Here is a 26,586-nt window from a genome sequence, read left to right as displayed (position 1 = left end):
CAGTCAGACTTCTTTTCAAGCAGGTAAGCCTAGGGTCAGGTAGTAACCCCACCCCCCAAACCCCTTAAGCATTACCTCTAATGGCAAGTGTGCATGCACTTAACTTAGTATCACTGTGTCGCTACAATGAAAAATTCTGTGAGAGACTTAGACTAGCATTGTGTTAAAGAGTTTTCCAATGCCTTGGTGCAATATTGCCACCAGATGGGTGAAACATTGTGGATATACCTACCTTTCCCCTTCTTCCTGACTATGCACTGAAAGTCTTTACTCATTTTATACCCCTTCGAATGATAATTTTCTTCACTTACAAAAGAAAGGACTGATGCAGCCTTTCCTAAAGCCAGGGTTTGTTTGTGTGCTTGTGTGCGCACGCGTGCTTTTTTAAAAGAATAAATAAATCAAAACTCCAATAGTACTACAGAGAATTTCCTCATATGTGACAGGATCAAGGCTTTCTTTATTTTTGTTTAAGGTCAAAATAGAAGTTATCTGGCGGCTGATCAGAAAGTAGGCTATGGCCAGTTTGTTTTCTTTAGAGCGGCTGACACTTTAATCTCAAGAGGACAAACACATTTCAGTGCCCCTGAGCTTTGTCAGTGTATACAGGAACAAACACACCGTTGGTCCACAGCAGTATGCACACTGCTGAGACACACGCAAGCATGGAAATGGGCACAATAATGTCGTTGGTTTTACTGTTGCTGGCTTAGCAGTCTGTTGAGCTTGCTTATGCCTTTGTGAGCACCACCCTGCCACCACATTCTGTGCACAATAAACCTTTTCCTGTGCATGCAAGTCTGTTTTGGATTAGGGGCATTTGTTTATACTGTCATGTCATGTGTAGAGCCAGTGTGGTGTAGTGGTTAAGAGCTGAAGTCTCGTAATCTGGTAAACCGGGTTCGCATCTCTGCTCCTCCACATGCAGCTGCTGGGTGACCTTGAGCTAGTCACACTTCTTTGAAGTCTCTCAGCCCCACTCACCTCACAGAGTGTTTGTTGTGGGGGAGGAAGGGAAAGGAGAATGTTAGCCGCTTTGAGACTCCTTAAAGGGAGTGAAAGGCGGGATATCAAATCCAAATTCCTCTTCTTCTTATAATTTTCCATGTATGTTTCTGCAACAGATAGAAATTTGAAATAGGATACACAGCATCCAGGATACCTTGGTAACTCATATCTGCCTTCTCCATAACCATAGAAAGATTGAGGGCACAAGTAGAAGGGGATGACAGAGGACGAGATGGTTGGACAGTGTTCTCAAAGCTACCAACGTGAGTTTGACCAAACTGCGGGAGGCAGTGGAAGACAGGAGTGCCTGGCATGCTCTGGTCCATGGGGTCACAAAGAGTCAGACACGATTGAACAATAACAATAGACCACAGCAGTGGGTTGAATGAAGTGTTTGTCATTTTGTCCTGAAATCCTATGCTGGGGAATAGCAAGTTTTTCCCCACCTCCTGTTATAAATATGTAGTTACACCATTCATTTCAGTATAGACCCAGTTCAGATATGTTCCCCAGGCAACAACTCATTGAACATGGTTGAGGAGAGGTCAGGCACACCCTCCCTCTACCACACATCTAAAATAATATGATATTATTATTATTATTATTATTATTATTATTATTATTATTATTATGCCACCCTATACCTGGAGGTCTAAGGGCGGTTCACAGAACAATGGCTGGCCCTGTTTCTTCTGTGTGGTCATTTGAACATGCTGGTTGGGCAGTTGGAGTATGAGAACAACGGAAGAACACCAGGTTCCTTATCCCTGCTCTCACATATCTAGTCCAGTAAAGAATAAGATCTTTGGAGCTCATGTGCTGCAGGCCTTTGTGTGCTGCTGTACATTATCCCAGTGCTAATTGCTGAGAGATGGCTGACTACTATAACTCAAGTAGACAGTTTTCCACATTATAGAGAAGCTGCTGTACTGACAGGAGCATGTACAGCATATCCTGGTTTAAAAGTAAAAGAGGCCATTAGTGATAAAAGATGGCCTCACAGGCCCATGATATCCTTCAGGCTATGTTTCCTGGAAGCTGGCTGATCAGAAGGGACAAGGCTAGACAGCACAGCTCTAAACCTAGTGGGTTGCCAACTCTCCCCAAGAACAGTGTGTTTATGGTGGCACTGCTTGCTGCTGTAAAACTAAAAGGCTGTGATAGAAATGTGCTGGAAAACGGAGCGTCTTTTACCTGCTGAGGACCAGGGTTACATTGCTTCTGGCACTTGTTTACAGGTTTGTTTCACTAAACAGACAGAAGAGATTATGAGAAAATGAAGTACTGTTGTGCATTTGAAGCCAGCTGTATTGTCAGGATCGTTTTTTCCTGGAAACATGCAGTTTAACAAGCTTAGCTCAATATCGGGAGAAAGTCACATCCCACTAAGCTTCCTCGCATTACAAAGTTGAGCAAAGGTGACTGCAGGGCAAGGCAATTTTGGTTTCCAAATCTGGAATAAAAGAGCCATCACAAAACAGCACCGTTTCTTGAAGATTTTTTACTGGGTGGAAGCTTTTTTCTTAAGGTTCCATTAAATTTATTTGAGACATTTCAAGTTAGTGCCATGATAGAGCAAAATGAATGCTTGAATGGGTCTGCTCTGCGGTCGATAAGGTTTGTTATTCTGACAAACTCCTGTTGATTATACTGAGCAAAAGAGAGAACCTTTGGTATTTGCAAATATTGTGTGCTTAAACCATTCACATTAGATGACCCTTGATGCTCTTCTCCATAAATTAGCTGGATTTACAGAATTTATGAGCTAACAGAATGGAGGCAGTGAGATTTAGCATTGGAGTTTGAATTGCTCCAATATCTATCCAACGTGGCACAGAACTTTAAAAGACTTAGCCTTCTAAGCCGAGCAGTAAATTATATGTACTTTATCGTGCCATAGTTTCAGGATTCTCCCCCAGCTATCCTAATGTAGCAAAATGTGCTGCAATAGATTCATAATAGTATTTGAACAGCAGGAGAGTTTCCAGACATAACTACCTCACATACCATTCTGGGAACATTGACTTCACTCACACAGCTACTTTCCAGCCCAGCATTACTAGAACCCATTGTGCAGCATTTTATATTGGAGTTGTTAGCATTGGGGGAGGGGATGTGTTAACATTAAGTGCCTGAAGAAGTGTGCATGCACACAAAGGCTCATACCAAAAACAAACTTAGTTGGTCTCTAAGGTGCTATTCGGGACGCGGGTGGCGCTGTGGGTTAAACCACAGAGCCTAGGACTTGCCGATCAGAAGGTCGGCGGTTTGAATCCCCGCGATGGGGTGAGCTCCTGTTGCTCGGTCCCTGCTCCTGCCAACCTAGCAGTTTGAAAGCACGTCAAAGTGCAAGTAGATAAATAGGTACCGCTCCGGCGGGAAGGTAAACAATGTTTCCGTGCACTGCTCTGGTTCGCCAGAAGCAGCTTAGTCATGCTGGCCACATGACCAGGAAGCTGTCAGAGGACAAATGCTGGCTCCCTCGGCCAATAAAGCGAGATGAGCACCGCAACCCCAGAGTCGGCCACGACTGGACCTAGCGGTCAAGGGTCCCTTTACCTTTACTTTTAAGGTGCTATTAGAAGGATTTTTTTTTATTGTGTTAACTGTAGTTTGTATTTGGTTTTCAGTTTTTAAAACCAAAAACAATTTGCCTTTCGCTTTAAAGTCTGTACTGTAAAGTACTGTATAAAGGAAGTTCAAAATTTGAAATGCAAAGTAACCAAGAGAGGACCATGAACAAGAAGCCTGTGAGAGGTGCAAATAACAAGATCTCAGAATATGTTTCCCCAGAACAAAATATACTCTTCATAAGGTTCTAGTAAGCCAACAAGATAAATGTTTTTTGAGAAACTGCTTTTTTAAAAGCTAACTTTGCAATACTCATAAGAGCTAATCATCACCATCCCTATCATCATCCAACTGTGTTCTGCTGGGTTGTATCCACTGGTATCTCTTGTGCTGGCAGAAGGCTCTTTGAACTCAGTGGAGGCTTTTGTCAATGGAATGGGGAGAGGAACACATTTTGCTGATTCCCTCTTGCAGCTCCACTCACCATGGTTTCACAAGGTCCCCCAATCCTCTGGAGCAGATTTGAGGGAGCATGTGAGGGAACTGCTGCTGTTTGTGTGTGTAGAGGATCAACGAGCCTTCCATCAGGGTGCAGGACGCTATTGAATGCAGCCCATAGTCTTGACTGGCTAAGCAAATTAACTTCATTGCTTACTAAACATCACAGGCATCAATATACCTGTAACCATTCCAGGCCTATGTTCTGCTTATAGCTGCATTTCTCATCATTTAAATGGCTTAGATTTTATATATTGCTTGAATGCATAATCTGCAATAAATTCTAGAGAGGTAATCAAAACGAGTCAATTTCAGCAAAAAGCAAGTCTTTTGGCACCATAAAAATGAACAAATCTATTTCAGAATAAATGTGTTAGTCTTTGAGGTGCCACAATGCATTTACTGTCATTGTTTTATCTGCAACAGTAGCTTGCAGTTAGTCAGACCTTTGTATGGAGTGTTTCAGCCCAGCTATAAAATGAGATGCAGAATTATTTCCTCTGTGCCCCAGTGGAGATTACTGAAACTGCATTTCCACTGCCAAGCACATTAAAGTATCCTATTACAAAATTTAGTGAGTGCGCTACAGAGGCCCTGGCTATGTAGCCATTGTGAAAGAAGTGAAAGAATAGAATTTTCATGCAGTTTGTATTTGGTTTCCAGTTTTTGCAGCAAAAACCATCTGGTCTTCTCTTTAAAGACTGTATTGCACAGGTGGGTCAGAAATCCAAAGGACGTTAAAAAAATTAAATGGAAGGAACCAAGAAAGGACCCTGAACCAGAAGCTGAAGTGAGAGGTGCAAATTTAAAAGTATTGCCTTGGTTAGCGAAACAGTTTTGGATTAAGATGGTGATGGTGATGATTCACCCTTATGAATATTGCAAAGTTAGCTTTAAAGCACACACACATTTTCTTTAAAAAAGTTTAACTTGTTGACTTACTAGAACCTTAAATGTAAAGGGACCCCTGACCATTAGGTCCATTCGTGACTGACTCTGAGGTTGTGGCGCTTATCTCACTTTACTGGCCAAGGGAGCTTCCGGGTCATGTGGCCAGCATGACTAAGCCGCTTCTGGCGAACCAGAGCAGCTCACGGAAACGCCGTTTACCTTCCCACTGGGGCGGTACCTATTTATCTACTTGCACTTTGACATGCTTTCAAACTGCTAGGTTGGCAGGAGCTGGGACCGAGCAACGGGAGCTCACCCCGTTGCGGGGATTCGAACCGCCAACCTTCTGATCGGCTAGTCCTAGGCTCTGTGGTTTAACCAACAGCGCCACCTTAGGCAAGAATATATTTTGTTCTGGAGAAGCATAGTCTGAGATCTTATTCTTCCCGCACCTACTGCAAATGCCACACCTCTCTGCCCTGTTTAGTGAATAGGTTGGGCTGGTGAAAGGCCATACATTTAAAAAGCCATTTAGTGGAGGCAGCCAGAGAAAACATAAAGATACCCACTTGGTGCAAGTAGTGAAATTAAGGAGGGCTGGTTTGGTCATATACTGTATGTGTATATGTGCTTCAGCCATGTATGCACTGCAGGGATTTGGGATCCTTGTACATATAACCCCACCATCTCTTTAACATGCTGAACTGATCATTAGTGTTTATACAAACATATGCACATGGTTGGATAATGTGTTCCAACTTGCTGGAAATGTGTCTTTCACTAGAATTGTCAAGATGTTTTTATTTGCTGATATACATGTTTTTCTCCATTGTGTAAACAGAATATCTGCAATTACAGACGAAGAAGCCTTTACAATTGCAATGTGTATTTTTGAACTGCCTTACACAACTTTCCCCCCTTAAACAAAAAACAAAAAACAATTTCTGTGGCAACTGGGGATACTTGAAGAAGTGGTACCTCGCAAGACGAATGCCTCGGAAGACGAAAAACTCGCAAGATGAAAGAGTTTTTCGTTTTCTGAGTTGCTTCGCAAGACGGATTTCCCTATGGGCTTGCTTCGCAAGCCTTTTTTTTAAAAACCGCCAATGCATTCCTATGGGAAACCAATACACAGTGGTGCTTCGCAAGACAAAAAAATTCACAAGACGAAAAAACTCGCAGAACGAATTAATTTTGTCTTGCAAGGCACCACTGTACTTATGAATTCTTATAGAAAAATTCTCTGATCTGAACTCTTCGAAGAAATACATCTCTGGGAACTTACCTATCCAGAAGACTTTGTAGTTTTCTGAATGTCACCAGTGCAACATTCTTGGCAGTTTAAATCTATCAAAATGTTCATTCCAATTAGGTAGATTGAGAGAAAATACACATTTATATATGTATTGAAATATATATTGGGAGATTTTTTTTATTTTAATTTTTAAAAACCTTCATTAATACAGGTATAGAATAATGGGTAAAAACAAGCAAAACTGATATAGAGAAATAGACCCACGCCTAACAAATTTTGCACAATGGATCGCATGCAAAGTGCAATAATTCAATTGTCTATGCAGCTGTGCTGGTCCCGAGGGTTAACCGTGCGGCGAGGTCCGAGTCCAGTCCGAGGTCGAGGGTGCAGTATGGAGGCTGTGCGTCAAAGCTGAAGCGGAGTCCAAGGCAGGGAGTCGGGTGAGGTCAGGAACTCTGGCAGAAGAGCAGGACAGGGTGTAGGCAGGAACAGGCCACCAACAATGTTGCTCCCGCAACCTGGGACTGGGCTGGCTGGCTTTTATCTGCCCTGAGGCATAGGGCGGCCCCGGTCCACGGGTGACTCGCCTCTCCTGGCCTGGAGGCCAGCACTCCTCCTGCGGGAACTTAGTTCCCTCCGCCTCTCTGCCCTGAGCCTCTGCAGCTCAGGAGAGGCTGGAGGATTACCAGACCCAGAGGCAACTCAGCTTCCCCTGACGGGGCTGTGAGTGGAGCACCTGCAGGCAATGGGTCCTCCATCATCTCAGGAGCCAGAGCAGACTCAGCTGGTGCCTGCACCTGAGGATCCAGCACAGATGAGGACCCTTCAGGCTCAAGCCCCAGCCCCGGCTCAGCTGGTTCTGGAGGTGGGGACTCCTGTGCAGGCTGGGATTCCTCAGGTTCAGCCTCCGAGTCCGAATCCCAGGCCATCACACCAGCAGAGGCAAGGTTACATCTGTTGACTTACCACTGGAACATACCATCTCAGGACTAGCCAATATAGTGCCAGATGATGTTTGATTCCAGCTCCCATTTTCACAGACCATTGCCCAAACTGGTGAGATATGTGTGTATGAGGGGAATTAAAGTCCTGCAACACCTGGCTATCCCTATGTTAACTGCTAGTATTACATTTTGCAATGGACCAGCAATTTAATGTCACTAAGCTGTTATTAAGATGGTGGTGTGAATGTGGGCAGATGTGGGCCATAGAGGGCGAACATGCATCCTTATTTCTTTTGTATTACTGTGACTCAACAAAAGCCATTTCTCTCTTCACATTACATAACTGTTTTAGCCCTTGAACTGAAAATGTAGTTTATGCAGTCTGGACAGTACAAAACTTCCATGAAAGCACACTTAGGACCACAGCATCTCCCATAATACGTTTTAGCTGAAAACGTGTTGCCTGGAATAGAAAGCCGTGATGCGATAAATTTGATGAACCTTTAGTCTCTTCTTATTTATATAAAGTGGTGTGGAGAGAAAAAAATGTGAGCATTAAAATTGGCACTTTCATTGTGCAAATATTTATAAATAGGACTGACCTAGCTGGATGCTAGTAGTGTTGCTCAAATGAGTAGTTGTGTTGCCAGGCTTCGCTAAGTGGAAAGCATGATAACAAATGATAATTAGAATGCATCTAAATCTAGTCCTTTGTGCCCATTTATACTGAATTGGCCCCTGATATCCAATTTTATTTCCCAGCAACATTGGTTTGTTCCCATCTTCAGTTCTATTGTGTTTAGTATTCTATCTCTGTTACCCAGCACATTTTTTTTTCTAAGAGCAGAATCCATTTCCACTGAAATGATTTCCATCATTACCTTCACATATAGATTTTCTATCACCTTTCCTTTCGCTCCCTTTGCCCCTCCTTGGCTTTCCATGCTGCTTTCTTGCTTCCAGGCTTTTGCTGTTTATGTGCGTCATCACTCTTTTTTGTTTTGTTCAGATTAACTTGCTGAGCTCTTGCTCTTCTCTGTCATGTACCCAATCCGAAGTGTCATGCCTTCATTGATTAACTCCCACGATCGCAGCTCGCTTGATGGCATTTCCTAATCCCAGTGTTTTTCATTCTTTGAGTGTTTGTCTGGACACTAGAATATTATTTAATGCATTCTGCTTTAGGGCACTGTCATCACTGGGTTGGATCCAGACTTAGCCATGCTTAGAGCTGGCCCACTGAAATCAATAGAATTTAAAATATCCATGACTAACTTAAATTCAGTTGCTTCTTTTGTGAATTTTGCTCAGTGTTGCTGCAGTCCTAATCACACTTACTTGTGAATGAGCCCTATTGAGTTCAGTGAAACTTCTGACTGGATATGGTTAGGACTACAGTCTAAGGGTTTATCCACAATTACCCTCTGCCCTGTTCATTCCAGGCACAGGTCTGCATTTCAAATGCCCTCCCTTTTTTTGCCCCTGAGCTTTCCCCACAAAAACCCACTCTTCAAAGCTGAAGCACAACAAATGGCAATTTGGAATTTCTGTGAATAGCTATTTGTTCTGATTCAGCTTTAAAGAGCAGGTTTTCACAAGGAAAGCTCTTATGCGAGAAAAAGAGTGCTCAGACATGGAGCTTTAAAGTGCAGGCCATGTCTGGAAAGTGCAGAGGAAAGGTAAGTGCGGATGAACCCTAAGTCTGTTGTTCAGAGACTGGCTGGACACTGAGGACTGGTGGCTGGATTATAGATTCTAGAAGGGGGGAGCCTGAAACAAGAGGGAGCCTGAAACAGCCAACAGGTGAGAGTCAGAGGCAGGACTGGAGAGTCCTGCAGGACTGGAGAGTGAAGAACAAGTGCTGGAGGAGTGAGAAATGGGTCAGTCTGGTGTAGAATGAAGGGCTTCCACATCTCCCACTCTTGCTCCCACTTCTCCTGCTCCACTGTCTCCCAGGACCAGGAGAGGATTGAAGAGGGAGGAGCCGAAGTAGGTTGCATTCAGAGCCAGTCTTCACCTGCTTGTGCTTGGGTGAGGAAGATACATGAGCCGAGGTTGGGGCTTCTCTGTTGCAGCAACTGCGTCATCAGGTGCACACCTAGGAGTAGCTGAGAGGACTGGTGGAAACACCTTTTCCTGATTTGTAATGGTACTTTTAGCATTAAAGAGCTAATTCCTCACTCTGGACATTCCTTACCTGACAGCACAGTGACACTGATGCCTCTGACGACAAACCATTGATTTAATCTTTTCCTTAAATCAGGTCCCTTTACTTTGACCCAACCCTTAGTACTGGTTATATCTAGATATTTCCTTTACTTTCCAGTGTACGGTTCTCTGTACTGCATGTGCTCAGTTTTATCTTAACCTGAACAGTGTTTCACTCTGTTTCTTTTTATATGACCGTATATCAAGTACGGGTCTGTTAAAATGTTTCACCTCCCCAACAAAACACTAAAGATGCTAATACAGCTTTCCTCAGCTGCAAGTCTCCACTGATAAATATGTCTTGATGACAAGCATTGCCATGACATCAATTACTTTAAACATTGCACCACCAGCTTTAAATGACATGTAACAAATCAAACGACACTTGCTCAAAATGGAACAGCAGCATTAGGAATGATGCTGCCATTGAGATCATCATTAGCTTTCATAGATTGGCCTGGGAATGGGAAGCTTGGACCAAAACAGGCTCCTCGCCCTTGCAGTAGAAGTTACGAACTTATAAACTGGCGTTCTGCAATTCAGCACTATCTACTTGAAAGTAAATTGGGTGGGGAGGAGAGCTTTTTTCTTAGTAAGTCCGTATAAAATTGTAGCTTTAGTCTTTGCTGGAAGTAAGAAGCCCCATTGTACACAATGGTATTTCTGAACCAACATGGACAGGATTGCAAAAGTAGTAGCATATACTGAGTAGAAGCTATTACAAGAAAATACAGTGGTACCTTGGGTTAAGAACTTAATTCATTCTGGAGGTCCGGTCTTAACCTGAAACTGTTCTTAACCTGAGGTACCACTTTAGCTAATGGGGCCTCCCGCTGCCACCATGCAAATTCTGTTCACATCCTGAAGCAAAGTTCTTAACCCGAGGTACTATTTCTGGGTTAGCGGAGTCTGTAACCTGAAGCGTCTGTAACCCAAGGTACCACTGTACACTGATAAACCTTTTGCGGGTTTCTTCTTAATCCGTCAGGATAGATCGGGTCAGCTCTAGACTTAGAACTCAAGCCTAACCAAGTCTACTCATTAGTAAGCAACTGAATTCAGTGTGACTCCCAGCCAGAGATGCCACCTTGGGCTGAAGATTGGGGGCAGCATTGCAGTGTGTCCATGACATCACGCCTCGTCTTCAGAAGGAGGCCTTGCCAAGTACCACACAGTTTCAATGGCCATGGCTCCTCCTCTTCTGTGCTCAGGGGGGCTGAACCCCTTGCTAATGATTATTGAGGGGGCTGGCGACACCTCCACCCCCTAGAGTTGGTGCGTCTGCTTCCAGCTAAATGAAGTTAGGATCTAAGCCTTCGTTGTGTTTAGAGTTTCCATTCCAGCTGCTGATTATGATAACTTTTGTTTAACTTTGGCAGCTTAATTTTCTTTCCCTCTCTCCTCTTTTCCTTTGAAGACTGTATCTTTTAGTTTGCAATTCTGGGGACAGGGACTGTCTGGCTTTAATTGATTATATGCAAGCCACTCTGGGAGCCTTTTCAGCCGAGAACCAGGATCCAAATGCAATAAATAAATAAAGCAGACCCATTTAAACCAGCCAGGCTTAAGTTACTCACAACTACCATAAGTCCCATTGATTTCAGAGCATCTGCTCTGAGCATGACTAAGCCTGGATTGTATTTGCAGAAAATGTTAAGGGGCATAATGAACAGATCTTTGTAGCCAGCGAAGGATATTCACCTAATATTTCTTACTGCAAAGACACTGATTCATTTCTTCTAGGATGTGTTGTCACAGTTAATTCCCCTGCACAAATGTTTTTTTAATCAGTAAAGAAAGAATTGGTAACAGATGAAAATATCATAATTGTGCCTTTGGGCTCAGCTCACAAAAGACTTAAGAAATATAATTTGTGGGGGAGGTCACCTTTGACTGGTTGCCCTCATCCCTTTGTTCTGTTTGATTGGGGTCTGGCAGAAGGGGACTTTGAAGTGGCTTTGAAATTCCTTTTTGAACTTAAAAAGTGTGTCTAATGCCAGCTGCCTAACGCCCCTCTGCTAACATATTCTCAGAGAACTAATCAAGCACAAAGCAGCCGTGTAGTTATGGACTGAGCTCTGTATCCCAGGACTCATTCTGGTAGCATTGGCAAAAGCAGCGTTTTATCACTCCACTGTGATGATGGTACCCATTTCAAAAGGACTCTGCGGGAATGTTCTTTCCTGCTCAGTTAGTTGACCCAGAAAATTGGGCATGCCTGAACTATCTCTAAAACAAAGTGCAACAACTAAACATGGCTGAAGAACCAGGATGAGAGACTGCCTGGGAAACCCCTACTACAAACATCTTCAGATATTGCAAACAGGTCCTCTGTTGAATACCTGCTCTACTACTAGAAGGTTTAGTATTTTACAGATTGCTCTGAAGCTCTTATTTTTTTAAACATATTTACAGTGCAGGCCCATACATTTCTGAAATTAACCCCATTGACTTCAGTAGTCAGTAGCGTAGTGTGGGGGGTGCAGGGGGGGGCCGCACCGGGCACAACATCTGGGGGGCGCACGCTCACACTCGCAGCTCTCTGCCCCTACCTGGCTCACTCACTCTCTCTCACTGCAGTGCTGGCTGTGCAAATCCGATCCGAGCCACCGGGTCGCCGCCCGCTGTGGAGTGGGCGTGGTGTGGAGAGAGAGCGAGGGACTATCTGGGGGAGGGACAGTGCAGCGGGGGGCGCAAATTACTTGCCTTGCCCCGGGTTAGGGGGCGCAAATTACTTGCCTTGCCTCGGGTGCTGACAACCCACGCTACGCCACTGTCAGTAGTGCTTACCTCCAAGTAAGTGTGTGTACAGTTGCAGCCTCAGTCTGTTGTAGTGGTGTTGAACAGGAATGGCTTTTATTCTATTTTCTTTGACAGATAATAAAGCTTTGAAATAGAAATCAAGTCCATCCATGTGGGGCTAAGGCAGAGAAAAGGATGGCTATAGACAGCACTATCCATTTTAGTGACACACAGAGAGAGAGAGAGAGAGAGAGCGAGAGAGAGAGAGAGAGAGAGAGTTATGTTTACATACTACCAGGGGAATTGAAGAGTTGCCACATTACCTTTCAGACCACCTAGACCTATCAATTACATGCATGAATTTTTTTGGGGGGTGGGGTGGAGTTGCTGATGCCTAGGGTGAAACCTTTTTATAGCTATCTTGTATCAGAAAAGTTTGCAATACAGTGGTACCTCAGGTTACATATGCTTCAGGTTACATACGCTTCAGGTTACAAACTCCGCTAACCCAGAAATAGTGCTTCAGGTTAAGAACTTTGCTTCAGGATGAGAACAGAAATCGTGCTCCGGCGGTGCGGCAGCAGTGGGAGGCCCCATTAGCTAAAGTGGTGCTTCAGGTTAAGAACAGTTTCAGGTTAAGAACGGACCTCCGGAACGAATTAAGTACTTAACCCGAGGTACCACTGTACATTTTAGAGAGGTGTTCAACTACTGTATCACAAATTGTATCTAGTTTTGCTCATACTGTCACTAAAGAGAGATCTCATAGAATCTCAATGTAAAGTGAATGTTTATTGTTTAAATTTCCCGTAAATGGAATACATTTTCTATGCCCATATCCTTGTTTATTTGCCCTTTGCATTACAAATGCTGGCTAACAAATCTGTTGCTGCAATGGCAGCACAGAAAATATTTTTGAGATGGTGCTGGAGACTACTGAGCTCAAGTCACCTGCTGATGATAATGCATTGTCTGATACCTGTGCAAATGGTTTCTAATGTGGTGTTAGCTTTTGTTGGATGTACTTCTTGTAATAGCCTGTGGCTAGAAGACCACAGCACCTGTGACTCACTCTCAAACTTCTGTAAGAGCTGCCCCAGATATATATTTTTTCTTGGCTTTGGCAGACAAAAGAGATTTTTTCTGTTTGGAAAATAAAGCCTCATTCAGATCTTTGAGTAATGCCAAGCTCTTTCAGTGCTGAGCAAAGTATAATTGGAAATCTTGCTAAAGAGCTTCAGAGCTTGTGATTTCATGGACAATTGCACCAATAATAGGCTTAGCTATTGTTAATATTACTGAATAAAGAGTCCTATTTGCACAGCTCCTTTACAAATAAAAGAAGACCTTTGGTATGTGCAGAAGTGTACATGCACATGAAAGCTTATACCCAGAACAAACTTAGTTGGTCTCTAACATGCTAATGGACCATTTTTAATTTTTTTTCAACTGTGTCAGACCAACATGGCTACATACCTAAATCTAGAAATAAAAGAAGAGGTTAGGCTGCATAGTTTTCCATCCTAGCCCTATAAATATGTCTAACCCTTTTTTTCCTTTCCGTTTTTATTTGCATTTCTGCTACATTTCAACAGAAGAAGAAAAAAATGAAAGTAATAAAAAAATAGGAAAAAAGAGTTACATATTACATATTCTATTATATTCAAAAATACAATCACAGACAGACTTCCCTTCCTCTCCTTCCTTGGTTCCTTTTATATTCCAGTTCATTTTGCATCATCTTAGTTTCCCCAGTCTTTCTCTACTTCTCCCTTTAATTTTAGTTCTAACTTATGCTGCTGAAAATACTAACATCCTGCTAGGTTAATTGTCTGTTCATAGTAATTTTTCATATAATCTATAAATAATATCCAGTCCTCTTTTATCGTCTTGAGTACAGTACAGTAAGATCTACTACAAATGTTAACAGTGGTTTTATCTAGCCGTGGGGTAGCTCAGTTGGTTAGAGCACAGTGCTGATAACCCCAAGGTTGCAGGTTCGATCCCCCAGCTGGACCAAGCTGTATATTCCTACATTGCAGGGGGTAGGACTTGATGGTCTTCAGAGTACCTTCCAGCTCTATGAATCTTCTGTGATAAAATTTGTGGGCCATTCTTTATAGCTCCAGTAATGCTCATCTGATTGTCAGGTTCCCAGCCTTCCCGTAACTTGGCAAAATCCTTAGTGCTAGCTTACCACAGTAATTAATCTTTCAGTCTAAATCTTTAGAAATATTAATTTAGGAATGGAAGTGTTCGAGCTTTGTCTCTGGACTTCAAGTTAATTTAATAAGCTGGACTGTATGCAAGAAGTGTTGGCAGCTGTAAATAAGTACTGTAAATATTTAAGCCACTGAACTTCAATATTTATTATAGTGTATGAAACCAGCCAAGTAATGCCTCTGAATGCATTCAGTTTTCCACAATCAGCAAGTTAGGCTGAGTGAGCATAGATAAAAGTGTCTTAATATTCTTTGTAGATTATGAGGATGTTAATTTTAGGGTGCAGGTAGTCCAAGTGTAGGGACGCGGGTGGCGCTGTGGGTTAAACCACAGAGCCTAGGACTTGCCGATCAGAAGGTTGGCTGTTTGAATCCCCGCGACGGGGTGAGCTCCCGTTGCTCAGTCCCTGCTCCTGTTAACCTGGCAGTTCGAAAGCACGTCAAAGTGCAAGTAGACAAATAGGTACCACTCCGGCGGGAAGGTAAACGGCGTTTCTGTGTGCTCTGGTTTCTGTCACGGTGTTCCATTGCGTCAGAAGCAGTTTAGTCCTGCTGGCCACATGACAGAGAAAGGTGTCTATGGACAAACCCCAGCTCCCTCAGCCTGAAAGCGAGATGAGTGCCACAACTCCATAGTCACCTTTGACTGGACTTTAACAATCCTGGGGTCCTTTACCTTTTACCTTTACCTACCTTTTGTGTACAAATAAATGTGTGTTGATGTGTGTAGATAAATAGGTACCACTCCAGCGGGAAGGTAAACGGCGTTTCCGTGCGCTGCTCTGGTTCACCAGAAGCGGCTTAGTCATGCTGGCCACACGACCTGGAAGGTGTACACCGGCTCCCTCGGCCAATAAAGCGAGATGAGCGCTGCAACCCCAGAGTCGGTCACGACTGGACCTAATGGTCAGGGGTCCCTTTACCTTTACTAGTCCAAGTGTGGTCAAAGTGGTTTGAATTCACCACTCTGAAAATAAATGTCTCTGAATTTGTTTATATCTATTGTACTTCTACAAATGGCCTGCTGGTGAAGGAATGAAGGAAAAGTAGGACAATTTATATGATTGGCTAGTCGACATCTTTAATTTGATGTGTTTGATTATTTGCAGTTGAAGATGTAAGTCTGATCCTAACTGCTCTTCAGATTTCATTGGTGTCAACCGTGGACTTTCTGGGCACCGATGCAAGATAAATATCTAACTTTACACTGGTAGATGGAAATAAACAAAATGAAAACATTTTTAATTAACTGACCAACAATTTGATAAGTGCGACGAACATCTTGGAAAGTGACTTCAAACCGCTTTGACAACATTTTAGATTATCTGCCCTTAATTGCTTCCCAAATTGTGTCAGAAATACTAAACAGGCTGCTTTTGTGGTGGTGGCAGAGTTTGAAAGGGGATTAGGGAAAGTTAGGTGGTTTTGGATGATTAGCATCAGTTGGTAAGAACATTGTGGTCCCTCAGGCCCTATTATAATGTCAACCATTCTTAAAAGATAACCATCTTACTACAGTGTGTAGAACTTCAGCCAGATCCTGCTTAATTGTTCAACTGTCAGACCTTTTTCACTGGGGAAAGCTGGCTCATAACTTGCAAATTCAAAAATGTTGTAGGTTTCTCATGCCTTAAACATGGCTGCTTCAACTCATATTTCTTTTTTAAAAAATGTTTCAGACTTGATCCCATTGGTTGTGCTATCACATACCTTTTGTTTGAGATTAAATGAAATAGCCTAGTATTTAAGGTGGCATCTACACACACATATACCGGTATGTAAAAAAATCTAAAATGCTTTTTTTAAAGCATTTCTTAAAAATACATTGAATTTTCCATAAGGCTCACCATCTAGAATGACACTGTATATTGCACTTTAAATGTTTTATTTGCAGCTATATAGCTGAGTCCTAAGTGGGAAAATTCCCTGTTAAATTAAAGGGACACCAACTGAGCTCAAGTCAGCTGCTGATGATAATGCATTGTCTGATACCTGTGTAAATGGTTTCTAATGGTTTCAAATGGTTTCTAATGTGGTGTTGAGCAAGCCCGTCCATTGTCTTCATGCTCCCTAGAGCTTCCTCTGCATATTTCCTTTTAATATTTCACCTGAAAGTTGCTGCAAGTTTGCTTTCCAAGATAGTAATGTATGAAGACGTGGGCATCCCGACCAGTTATTTGGAAGCAGGGCTGTGAGAAAGCTCCAGAGAAATTTCACCAGACTTCCTCAAACTTTATTGGCTTTCCTCAATGACATGAACCACCTTGATGAAATGGTTAGAGTGCTGTATTTGGCCTAGGGCAAGGGTTTCCCACAGTGGGTCTCCAACTGTTTTTGGACTATAATTCCCACTCCCCACTCTCTTCAGCCCCTACCAACATGGCCAGTGGCATGGGATGGTGGGAGTTGCAGTCCATGGCATGTGGAAGGCTGCTGGTTTCTCATCCCTAGACTAAATGCTGAGTTAAAAATTTCCTTTGCCATGAAGCTCTTTGGATAACCTTGGCTCCATATCACCTTCTATGTACGCTAGTTGTGAAGATAAAGTTAGGTATCCCTCATGTCTGATTGCTCCTCAAGAACAATCTTGACATCTGCTTTAAATTTTCAGTGGAAGCCCTAGTTCGAACTGTATAAATGTCATTTATGTTCAGAAGTAGTTAGGTAAAATGCTGCAATGGTAGGATCCTACTGAAATATCATATTGAAGCCTGAGTTAAACTGTAGTGAAAACAGAAAACAGAAAGCATCTTTTAAACAACAACAACAAAAACAGCACTGAATAAATATTTAACATTTAGGTTAGACTACTGCAACACATATGTGTAATTGCTTCTGAAGACAGTCTGGAAACTTCAGAAGGAGCAGAATTCAGCAGCCAAGTTGTTCACTGGGACAAGACAGTTTGGAACATGTAACATCAATCCTGACCTGACTGCACTGGCTGCCAATTAGTTTCCGAGCCAGGGACCTAGGTCTCGGAAAGTTGGTTCTACCACATGACCCTGCCTTGAACATTAGATTATAACTTAAGAAGAGTACTTCTGGGTCAGACTTAATGCCTGCTTAATTCAGGACCCTGTTTGCATGCTAGCTCTCTTCTTAAAAATAGCATCATAACTAATGACCATTATGTTTGTCATGAGAGGCCTTCCTCTCAGCCCCCTCACCTTCTGATGCCATGTGAGGGCAACCAGGGAGTGGTCTTCACTGGCTGTAGCATCCTTCATTCAAATTTTCTTCCCTAGGGATCTTTTTCCTAGCACTAGACTTATAGTGCAATTATTGAAATACTTCATTGTCACTTGTACAACTTGTATACAGTGAGATTACACGAGCACCCCCCACTCAGCTCTCTTAGTCTTAATTCCACTCGTTTACTGACACCCACCCACCAAACCTGAAAGTCAGTTGCCCTGTTGCTACCTTTTCATTCAGCAGCCTAACAGCCCACGGATAGAAGCTGTTCTTTACCCTGTTGGTGCGACTAATCATGCTTCTGTATCTTCTGCCTGAGGGCAGGAGATCAAGAAAGTGCCGGCCAGGGTGTGAATCATCCCTGAGAATTTTCCTCACTCTCCTGAGGCAACGTTCTTCCACGATGTCATCCAGGGATTCACTGGACAGCCCATAATTATTCAACACATATTGGCTATAAAAACTCTTTTGAGTTCGGTGGGACTTCATCCCAATTACGTCTGCAACTGGTGCACTTTTGCAGCATAAATGTCTTGGCTTTGTAATGCCAGATAAAGACTTTATATTTGTCCAGGCTTTTCAGCATGTTACAGCCACTGTTTTTATTTCTAATGGATTGTTTTGTTGTTCTGTTGGATTCCATTGCTCTGTCACACTTTGTTGCTCTCAGCAGTACTTTTTAAAAAAACATTATGTGTTGTACTTGTTTTCCCTTAGGAAGAACAGCTTATAAATATGACTGAGATTCAGATTTATTTATACAATCATAGACCCACCGTAAAATATGACTGGAGTAACAAATCTCAAGTATTATGGAATGAACCATAAAGCATAGAGCATGAAACATAAGATAAACAGGACTGCCAAAGCTTTATATCCACCCAAAACTTACTCTTAGGCTCGAATACATCTGAAAATAAATACAGATTTGATCATCATGCAAACTTTTTAAATATAAAAGATACACAAGGGAAACTCCATTCAAGATATTCAGAGCTTCTAAATTTTGTTAGTTTTGAGTAAGTGATTTTCATCTCTCCTGCAAGCAAATGCTGCAGACCTTAATTCAGATTGTTGGCTGCATGAGATAATCATTTAGTTCAAAATACCTGCGGTTTCTGCCTTGGTCTGTCTCCACAAGTGTGCCTTTTTTGTGCAGAGACACCAGTAGGGAAGGAATCGCAGTACAATTTTGTCAGCTGGAGTGATAATGCATTCAATGAGTCAGTCATCCACTTGAAATATGACAGCTGCGTGTTACATAAAAAGTGGGACTACCCAGGTTATAGGCTTCCAGCACCGCATGGTGCCAGCCCCATGTGGTCTTTGTGGCAAAGTTTGAGGAGATAGTTCAGCAGCACTGCAAAATAGTCTGAATAATCACTGGGGGCATGAACTAGCATGACTTCTTGAAACCTACTGAGACAACCAAGTGGTTCAGTGTACTAAGGGTACACTGTCAGTTTTGTGTGTGTTGCCTTTTCTTTCATGATTTGCATTGCCAGCTAAATTCTGCTAAAAGAATTGTGTTTTTTACTTTCCACCTTAAAAAAAACATTTGCAAAGACTCCTAGGGTTTTCTTTTAATGGGTAAATTATACTAATTGCCCTATCTTGAGAAGTGCACGAGAATTATTATCCTACTGGGTAAAGAGGATAAATTTGAACAAAATGATCCACCATGTACAATTTGTTTGTTTGTTTGTTTCAACCCTCGTTATAATGTTCCAATATGACTGTGACTCCCAAGGAGTTTTAGCCGTGCTCTCAGAATAAAGGGGCAGCAGTAACAAAGTCTCCCATGCTATTCTGAACAGAGCAGAGAAATCTCTTCCTCAATTAGCGCAAAACTGTTAGCAGTTGCCATGTGCCTTTGGATTGCCTAGTACAGCTACTATGGGCATGTTCACTGGTGCTCAAGGTTCAACATCTATCCTCAGTTATTTTATGCTAACTTTTCAATGTGGAAATGAAAGATATACAGTAGATGTACATAGATGAGGCATAAAGGTAAAGGGACCCCTGACCATTAGGTCCAGTTGTGGCCGACTCTGGGGTTGCGGCGCTCATCTCGCTTTATTGGCCGAGGGAGCTGGCGTACAGCTTCCAGGTCATGTGGCCAGCATGACTAAGCTGCTTCTGGCGAACCAGAGCAGTGCATGGAAATGCCGTTTACATTCCCACCAGAGCAGTACCTATTTATCTACTTGCACTTTGAGGTGCTTTCGAACTGCTAGGTTGGCAGGAGCAGAGACCGAGCAACGGGAGCTCACCCCGTTGCGGGGATTCGAACCGCCGACCTTCTGATCGGCAAGTCCTAGGCTCTGTGGTTTAGATGAGGCATACCCAGTCATTTTTCCAGGTCCTGGAGCAATAAGCCCTTTGAGGACCCACCTGCATTCCAGCATGATGCAGTCTGAGATACAGGCTTACCACGCCAATAACAACTTGACTTTAGTCTCAAGTCAGTTTCGTTTGCTACTTCTTCCCATTGCAGATAGTGTTATGAGTTTTGAAACCTTTGTGCAGCTGTTCATTGCATTTCAGTTGTCTGCATCGCTCAGGGAGAGGCATCCCCCCAGAAGCAAATGCAGATATGTTCACAACAATGCATGTACTTTTTAAGATATACAATTTCCTAGTGTGGGCAGTGGTGCATTTTGGTACATGTTGACTCTGGACTTAATGGGGAACAGTGAGGGGTTGTTTAGATACTAATGTGTTTCGGAAAATGATGAGCCATCCCTGATACATTTGGAGTTCCTCCTGCTCATTCTGCTGAGTAGACCTGGACTTGGGTGGGATTCAAATAATGTGTCTTGTCAGTAGAGACCTGGCCTGTAGCTCAGTTGGTAGAGCACAATCTCAGGGTTGTAGGTTCGCATCCCAAGTTGGGCAAAAGATTCCTGTATTTCAGGTGGTTGAACGAGATTACCCTGGTGGTCCCTTTCAGCTCCATAACTCTATGTTCTGTGGGAGGTAAAGGTAAAGGACCCCTGGAGGGTTAAGTCCAGTCAAAGGCAACTATGGGGTTGCGGCGCTCATCTCGCTTTCAGGCCAAGGGAGCCGGCGTTTGTCCACAGACAGTTATGTGGCCAGCATGATTAATCTGCTTCTGGCACAATGGAACCCTGTGACGGAAAGGAGAGAGCACGGAAATGCTATTTACCTTCCCGCTTCAGCAGTACCTATTTATCTACTTGCACTGGTGTGCTTTTAAACTGCTAGATTGGCAGGAGCTGGGACAGAGCAATGGGAGCTCACACCATCACAGGGATTCGAACCGCTGACCTGATCAGCAAGCTCAAGAGGCTCAGTGGTTTAGACAACAGTGCCCCCCATGCTGTGGGATGACTTCCACATGCACAATGGGGCTTTCTCTCCTTCCCACCCTCACAATTGGCTCAGAGTAGGGTGGGGTGTCAGGAGAACCCCTGGAACAATGGGGGTGTGTTTAAAGGTGGGGGATCATCTCATTCAGCAAACCAAAACGCTTGCACTGATGGAATGATCAGAAGAGTGCGATATTGAATTCATCCCATTATTGTCTCTTGGATTTGTTCGTGATTTCTGATTTGGAAGGCATTAAAACAAGCAGTGGCCAAGTGAGTCTTGGATCGTAAGATGCAAGCAAGCAAACAAACAAAAACCTAAAGCAATGGAGAGGAAAATAAAGGAAGTTGGAGTTTTCAGAAGTATGTGCTTATTCTTCTCTTCTCACCCTCTTTTTGTGAAGCCAGTTCTGAGGGTTAATAGCAGGTTAATAGAAAAGGGTAGCGCACTGCATTTGAGAGAACTCTTCGCCTGGCCTGCTGACAACAAATGCATGTAAAAATAAATCATTGCTTGAGCTTTTAATAAACTATACTATTTGTTTTGTTTTCTGTTCTGTAGAAACAAGGCAATTTAGTTAGAACAAGACTGACTTGGCCACCAGTCAAGACATTACAGGGCTTCAGAAAGTCATGTGGGATGTGTAAGAGAAGTTCAGTGTCGCTATGAAACCAGATTTGTAAACCATAATTAGGCTCTTGGGGTCCCCTGAGAATTGTGGCTCTTAATAATAATAATAATAATAATAATAATAATAATAATAATAATAATTTATACCCCACCCTCCCTGGCCAGAGCCGGGCTCAGGGCGGCTAACACCAGTAAAATTACAGTAAAAACATAATAGGGGGGGAAAAAACAATTTAAAATACAGGTTAAAATACAATTTTAAATGCAGCCTCATTTTAAAAGTAGCCCATAGATCAAAACCATAAGGGGAGGGAAACATAAGGGTCAGACTGAGTCCAAACCAAAGGCCAGTCAGTGAAAGAGTCAGTGAAGGAACAGTATTGTCCTTCCATTGCTGGATACAGGTTGCTTAATATGAACTTACGAACCAGGTGGACTGAAGATCTACGTAAGGGGGGAAAGTTAAGATTCTGTACTACATTTGTGAGTTGTGAGTTACCTCCACTTGGAGATAAAATAAGACACATGGACATAAGTATTTAGGTTAATGGGCTAAAAATGGCCACTACTTTATTGGTTACAGATTGCGAGTGGTATTGGCTTAGGCATTGGATCGAACAGACTATACTTGACTCCTGCCTGCTCTGCTGGGAGTCACGCAAGCGTTAACAACCTGTAGGGGGAGCTTGTTGATGCAAATCAACTGGAAGCTTTCCCCTAGAGTCACTGGGGGTCATGCCATGGCCCTAGCCACGACCTGGGCATCGGACAAGAACCACGACTGCCATATTCCTTTAACAGAATACCCTTCAAGGGAAGGGATAGGTGATGGCCGCAACCTCCCCTCCAACATACAACACATTTTCCAATGCCTAACTGCCAAACCTTACAAAGTTGCAATGATTTGCTATGAGGTAGGGGTGAGCTCCCGTTGCTCGGTCCCTGCTCCTGCCAACCTAGCAGTTCAAAAGCACGTCAAAGTGCAAGTAGATAAATAGGTACCGCTCCGGCGGGAAGGTAAACGGCATTTCCGTGTGCTGCTCTGGTTCGCCAGAAGCGGCTTAGTCATGCTGGCCACATGATCCAGAAGCTGTACGCCGGCTCCCTCGGCCAATAAAGCGAGATGAGCGCCGCAACCCCAGAGTTGGCCATGACTGGACCTAATGGTCAGGGGTTATTTTACCTTTACCTAGGCAAAAGCCAAGTGGCTGGTGCCAATCTGCCAAGTGGAAAAAATTCCCACCAGGCCCCTTGGACAACCAAGGCGACCAACCGAAGTCCATAGCAAGATCAGGAGCAAAACCTAGAGGGAGGGAGGGTGATATGAGGAACAATAAGGGGGAGCTGTTGAGCCTGCAGCCATGTTAAATGGCAAAACCATGCCCCCCCAGCCGGATTGGCCGGCTGGGGGGCGTGGTGCGGGCACAGAGCTCAATGGTGCAGGGGCTTGGTCATGCCCCCCCCTGTGAGTGCGGGAAGCTGTTCTCGCTCACAACACCTCCCCTCCGTTAAGAGTAGAAGAGTAATGTAGAATGCAATGCTGCTTTGACACACACATTGATTCTTAGCACATTTCAAACAGCAATGCCACATTTATTTTTATGTAATCTACTTATGCTGTCAACACTATTTTATTTTTAAAAAATACAACTCCAAAGAATAATTCATTGGTGATTAAGTTACATGTGAAAGGATATAAGAATTAAGTGGTTGTTGAAAGTTAGCCAAGAATGCCCACCCAGAGCACTCCATTCTGTGTTGGCAATCTCTTTTTTTTTAATATAATTTTTATTCAGTTTACAAATAAAATAAATTAATACAATTCATACAATTTTTAAATCCATTCTCTTTTTTTGACTTCCCTCAACTTGGCTGGTACTCCTTCCCTTCTTACTTTCGAACACATTTCTAAAGTCTCCTCTAATTTATAAATTTAATCTTGTTCACTCCAATTCTAATCTTTCTTTTTTACAAAGCTTCATTAAAAATTACAAGCATTATTTGTTTTCCACTTAAGTTATGCATATATTCTGAAAACTTTTCCCATTCTTCAGTGAATCTCTGATCTCGTCGATTTCGGATTCTTCCTGTGTTGGCAATCTCCCCCCCCCCCCCCCCCCCGGTGATGATCTTCTTTAAGTAATGGTTGTTCCAGGGTGTTGACTGTGTAGAAAAAATGATTGTAATGTTGCACGTAAACCATTTCACCATTAAAGTAACCATTACTGCTTTCTTATTTTACATGATACCCATTCTGGGCCTTTTTCTAATCAATGTAATCGTAAATGCCGCAAACCATGCAGGTTATTTAGAACATGGTAGTGGAAACCGTCCCCAATCATTATCCATCTCGTGGGATGGGTTTAAATAGAGGATATATTATTTGCATTTTATCCCTATAGGGCCCATGTGTGTGGGTTGAACAGAGTTTAGAACTCCTATCCTTAGCAGCAAAATAGGAGTATTGAACTATTCTTTCTTTTTTGTCATTATTAAAGTACAGGCAGACACTTTAATGACTTTCAATGCTCTTACTTACAGGATCCCAAACTACGTGAACATCTGGATGCAGGAAACATAGGAGGACGACTGGAAGGCCGAATGCTCACAATCGTGTATGGCCCTGACCTGGTCAATATTTCATACTTGAACTTAGTAGCAGCTCAGGACGAAATCGCAAAGGTATGACCATGCAAATGATGCAATGCCATAACTGGGAAAGGGAAATGGGGCTGTTAGTTGGAAATATATAGGAACATGTATAAGATGGATCAATATTATTTCAGAGAAACAGTGTCATGTACAATACTCTTCCTGCTGGCATTGGCAGTTCCCATTCTAAACATGTTGTATAAAGCATTTTCTTGTCCTCCAAACATTTTTAAATGATTCATAAAGCATCTAATACAGTGGTATCTTGGTTCTCAAATGTAATCCATTCCGGGCAACCATTTGACTTCCGAAACGTTAGAAAACTGACGCGCAAAGGGCTGGCTGCAAGTTCAATTGAGAAAATTGAAAAAAACACGCAGTGGAAACCTTCTGAGGCGCATTCGAAAACGGAAGTATTTACTTCCGGGTTTTTGGCGTTCGGAAACTGAAATGTTTGACTTCTGAGATGCTCGAAAACCTAGGTACCACTGTAAATCTTAGTTCGCCATCCATTTTATTATGGTCGAGTTGTAATTCTGAGGAAGTGTCTTAAGGCAAGCTGTCAACTAAGTTTTGGAAATAAGAAATGGCCATGCTGTTTTAAACTTGAATCAGACAAGTTGAAATTTGGTCTTGATCTAAAACCATAAACAAAGGGTCTTGTGCCCGGGGTGTTGCTAGGACCTTAAAAGAAATGGATCAGAATGTCCCACCTGTTTCCTGAACCCTGCCACTACATGTACTGTATTCAAAGAGAGTTAGTTGTATTTAACTTGTGTTGAAACCTTTAACCAAAGCTGGACTATCTGGTCTCACAGATGTTAATTGGACTTCGGGGCTTTTTAGGGTAAGGGACAAAGGTGAGTTGGGGGTGGGACATGATAGAGATGGATAAAATAATGTACAGTGTGACAAGGAAAAGGTTTACCTGCCACTCTCATAGCACTAAAACCTGGGCTCATCCATTGAAGCTGCATGGTGGGTAAGACCAGGAAGCACATTTCCACACACAGGACATTTTTGTAGAAATAAATTGTATTTAATACATGCAAAATGATGAACAAATATATTAGTTCAGGAGTTGTGGTGTGGTTCTACCACCAAACAAACTTAATTCATACTTAGTTCACCTAGTAGTTATGGGAACTACTTTCAACTGTAGTTCAGAGATTTTTGAACTAGTTCAGGGAGCTTTATTCCAAGCACTGGGTGATATTGAGAAATATAAGGCACCTTGAACTCTGACAGATAATTCAGTGAAATTGTAGACAATGTGGTATTTAACCCCCTTAGAATGGCTAGAATTTATAATACCAACAAATATAACTGTCAGAAATGTGGTGAGGTTAGAGTGGATTTCAATCACTATGGGTGGAATTGCCCTGAAGCAACAGCAGTATATATATCCATCTATCGGCAAGAAATCATATCTTATCATAAGAATCTTTTTGAAATACCTTGTTCAGCTAGACCCAAAAACATTTCTCTTAACATATCTGAAAGGCAGGGAGAAACTGTTATATAATATGATTCTAGCAGCAAGAATCTTATATGCAAAATAACAAACCAAACTTTTTAAAAAATAGAATAAAAAAACCATGAATATAATTCAAACCTTTCCCCATACTAATTCTAATGATAATTGGAATTAATACAGTATATTTATACAGTGGTACCTTGGTTTTCAGGGACATGGGTGGCACTGTGGGTTAAACAACAGAGCCCAGGACTTGCCGATCAGAAGGTCGGCGGTTCGAATCCCTGCAACGGGGTGAGCTCCCGTTGCTCGGTCCCTGCTCCTGCCAACCTAGCAGTTTGAAAGCACGTCAAAGTGCAAGTAGATAAATAGGTACCACTCCAGTGGGAAGGTAAACGGCGTTTCTGTGCGCTGCTCTGGTTCTCCAGAAGTGGCTTAGTCATGCTGGCCACATGACCCGGAAGCTGTACGCCGGCTCCCTCGGCCAATAAAGTGAGATGAGCGCCACAACCCCACAGTCGGCCACAACTAGACCTAATGGTCAGGGGTCCCTTTACCTTTACCTGGTTTTCGAGTGTCTTGGAAGCTGAATGTTTCAGAACCCGAACACCAAAAACCTGGAAGTAATTGCTTCCGTTTTCGAACGTGCCTCGGAAGTCGAACTGCTTCCGCTGCGGTTTTTTCTCCATTGACTTTGCCAACCATCCTTTCCGCCTCGGTTGTCGAATGTTTCAGAAGTCAAATGGTCTTCCAGAACGGATTATGTTTGACAACCAAGGTACCACTGTATAAGCTTTCATTTCTATTTCTTTTTCTTCTCTCTGTTTTATTATGGTCGTTATTGTTTATTTATTAAATTTGTATGCTGCCCTTCATCCATAGATCTCAATATAGGTAAAGGTAAAGGGACCCCTGACCATTAGGTCCAGTCGTGGCTGACTCTGGGGTTATGGTGCT

The 26,586-nt window shown here is 42.7% G+C and overlaps 1 protein-coding gene across 3 annotated transcripts in view; it reads left to right on the top strand.

Annotated features, from left to right (window-relative positions):
* Positions 1 to 26,586, top strand: part of PLCB1 (phospholipase C beta 1) — a 455,632-nt gene that overhangs the window by 231,028 nt on the left and 198,018 nt on the right. For all 3 annotated transcript variants that reach the window (XM_083431904.1, XM_083431905.1, XM_083431906.1), the window contains one exon: positions 24,042 to 24,182. In XM_083431904.1, coding sequence (XP_083288030.1) covers positions 24,042 to 24,182 — 141 coding nt within the window. The remainder of the gene's footprint in view (positions 1 to 24,041; positions 24,183 to 26,586) is intronic.

Source organism: Podarcis tiliguerta (genome assembly GCF_965153285.1).
Source record: "Podarcis tiliguerta genome assembly, chromosome: 3".
In the NCBI taxonomy this organism is placed as follows: domain Eukaryota; kingdom Metazoa; phylum Chordata; class Lepidosauria; order Squamata; family Lacertidae; genus Podarcis; species Podarcis tiliguerta.
The sequence above is the reverse complement of the archived record's forward strand: the minus strand, read 5'-3'. Positions and strand labels throughout refer to the sequence as shown.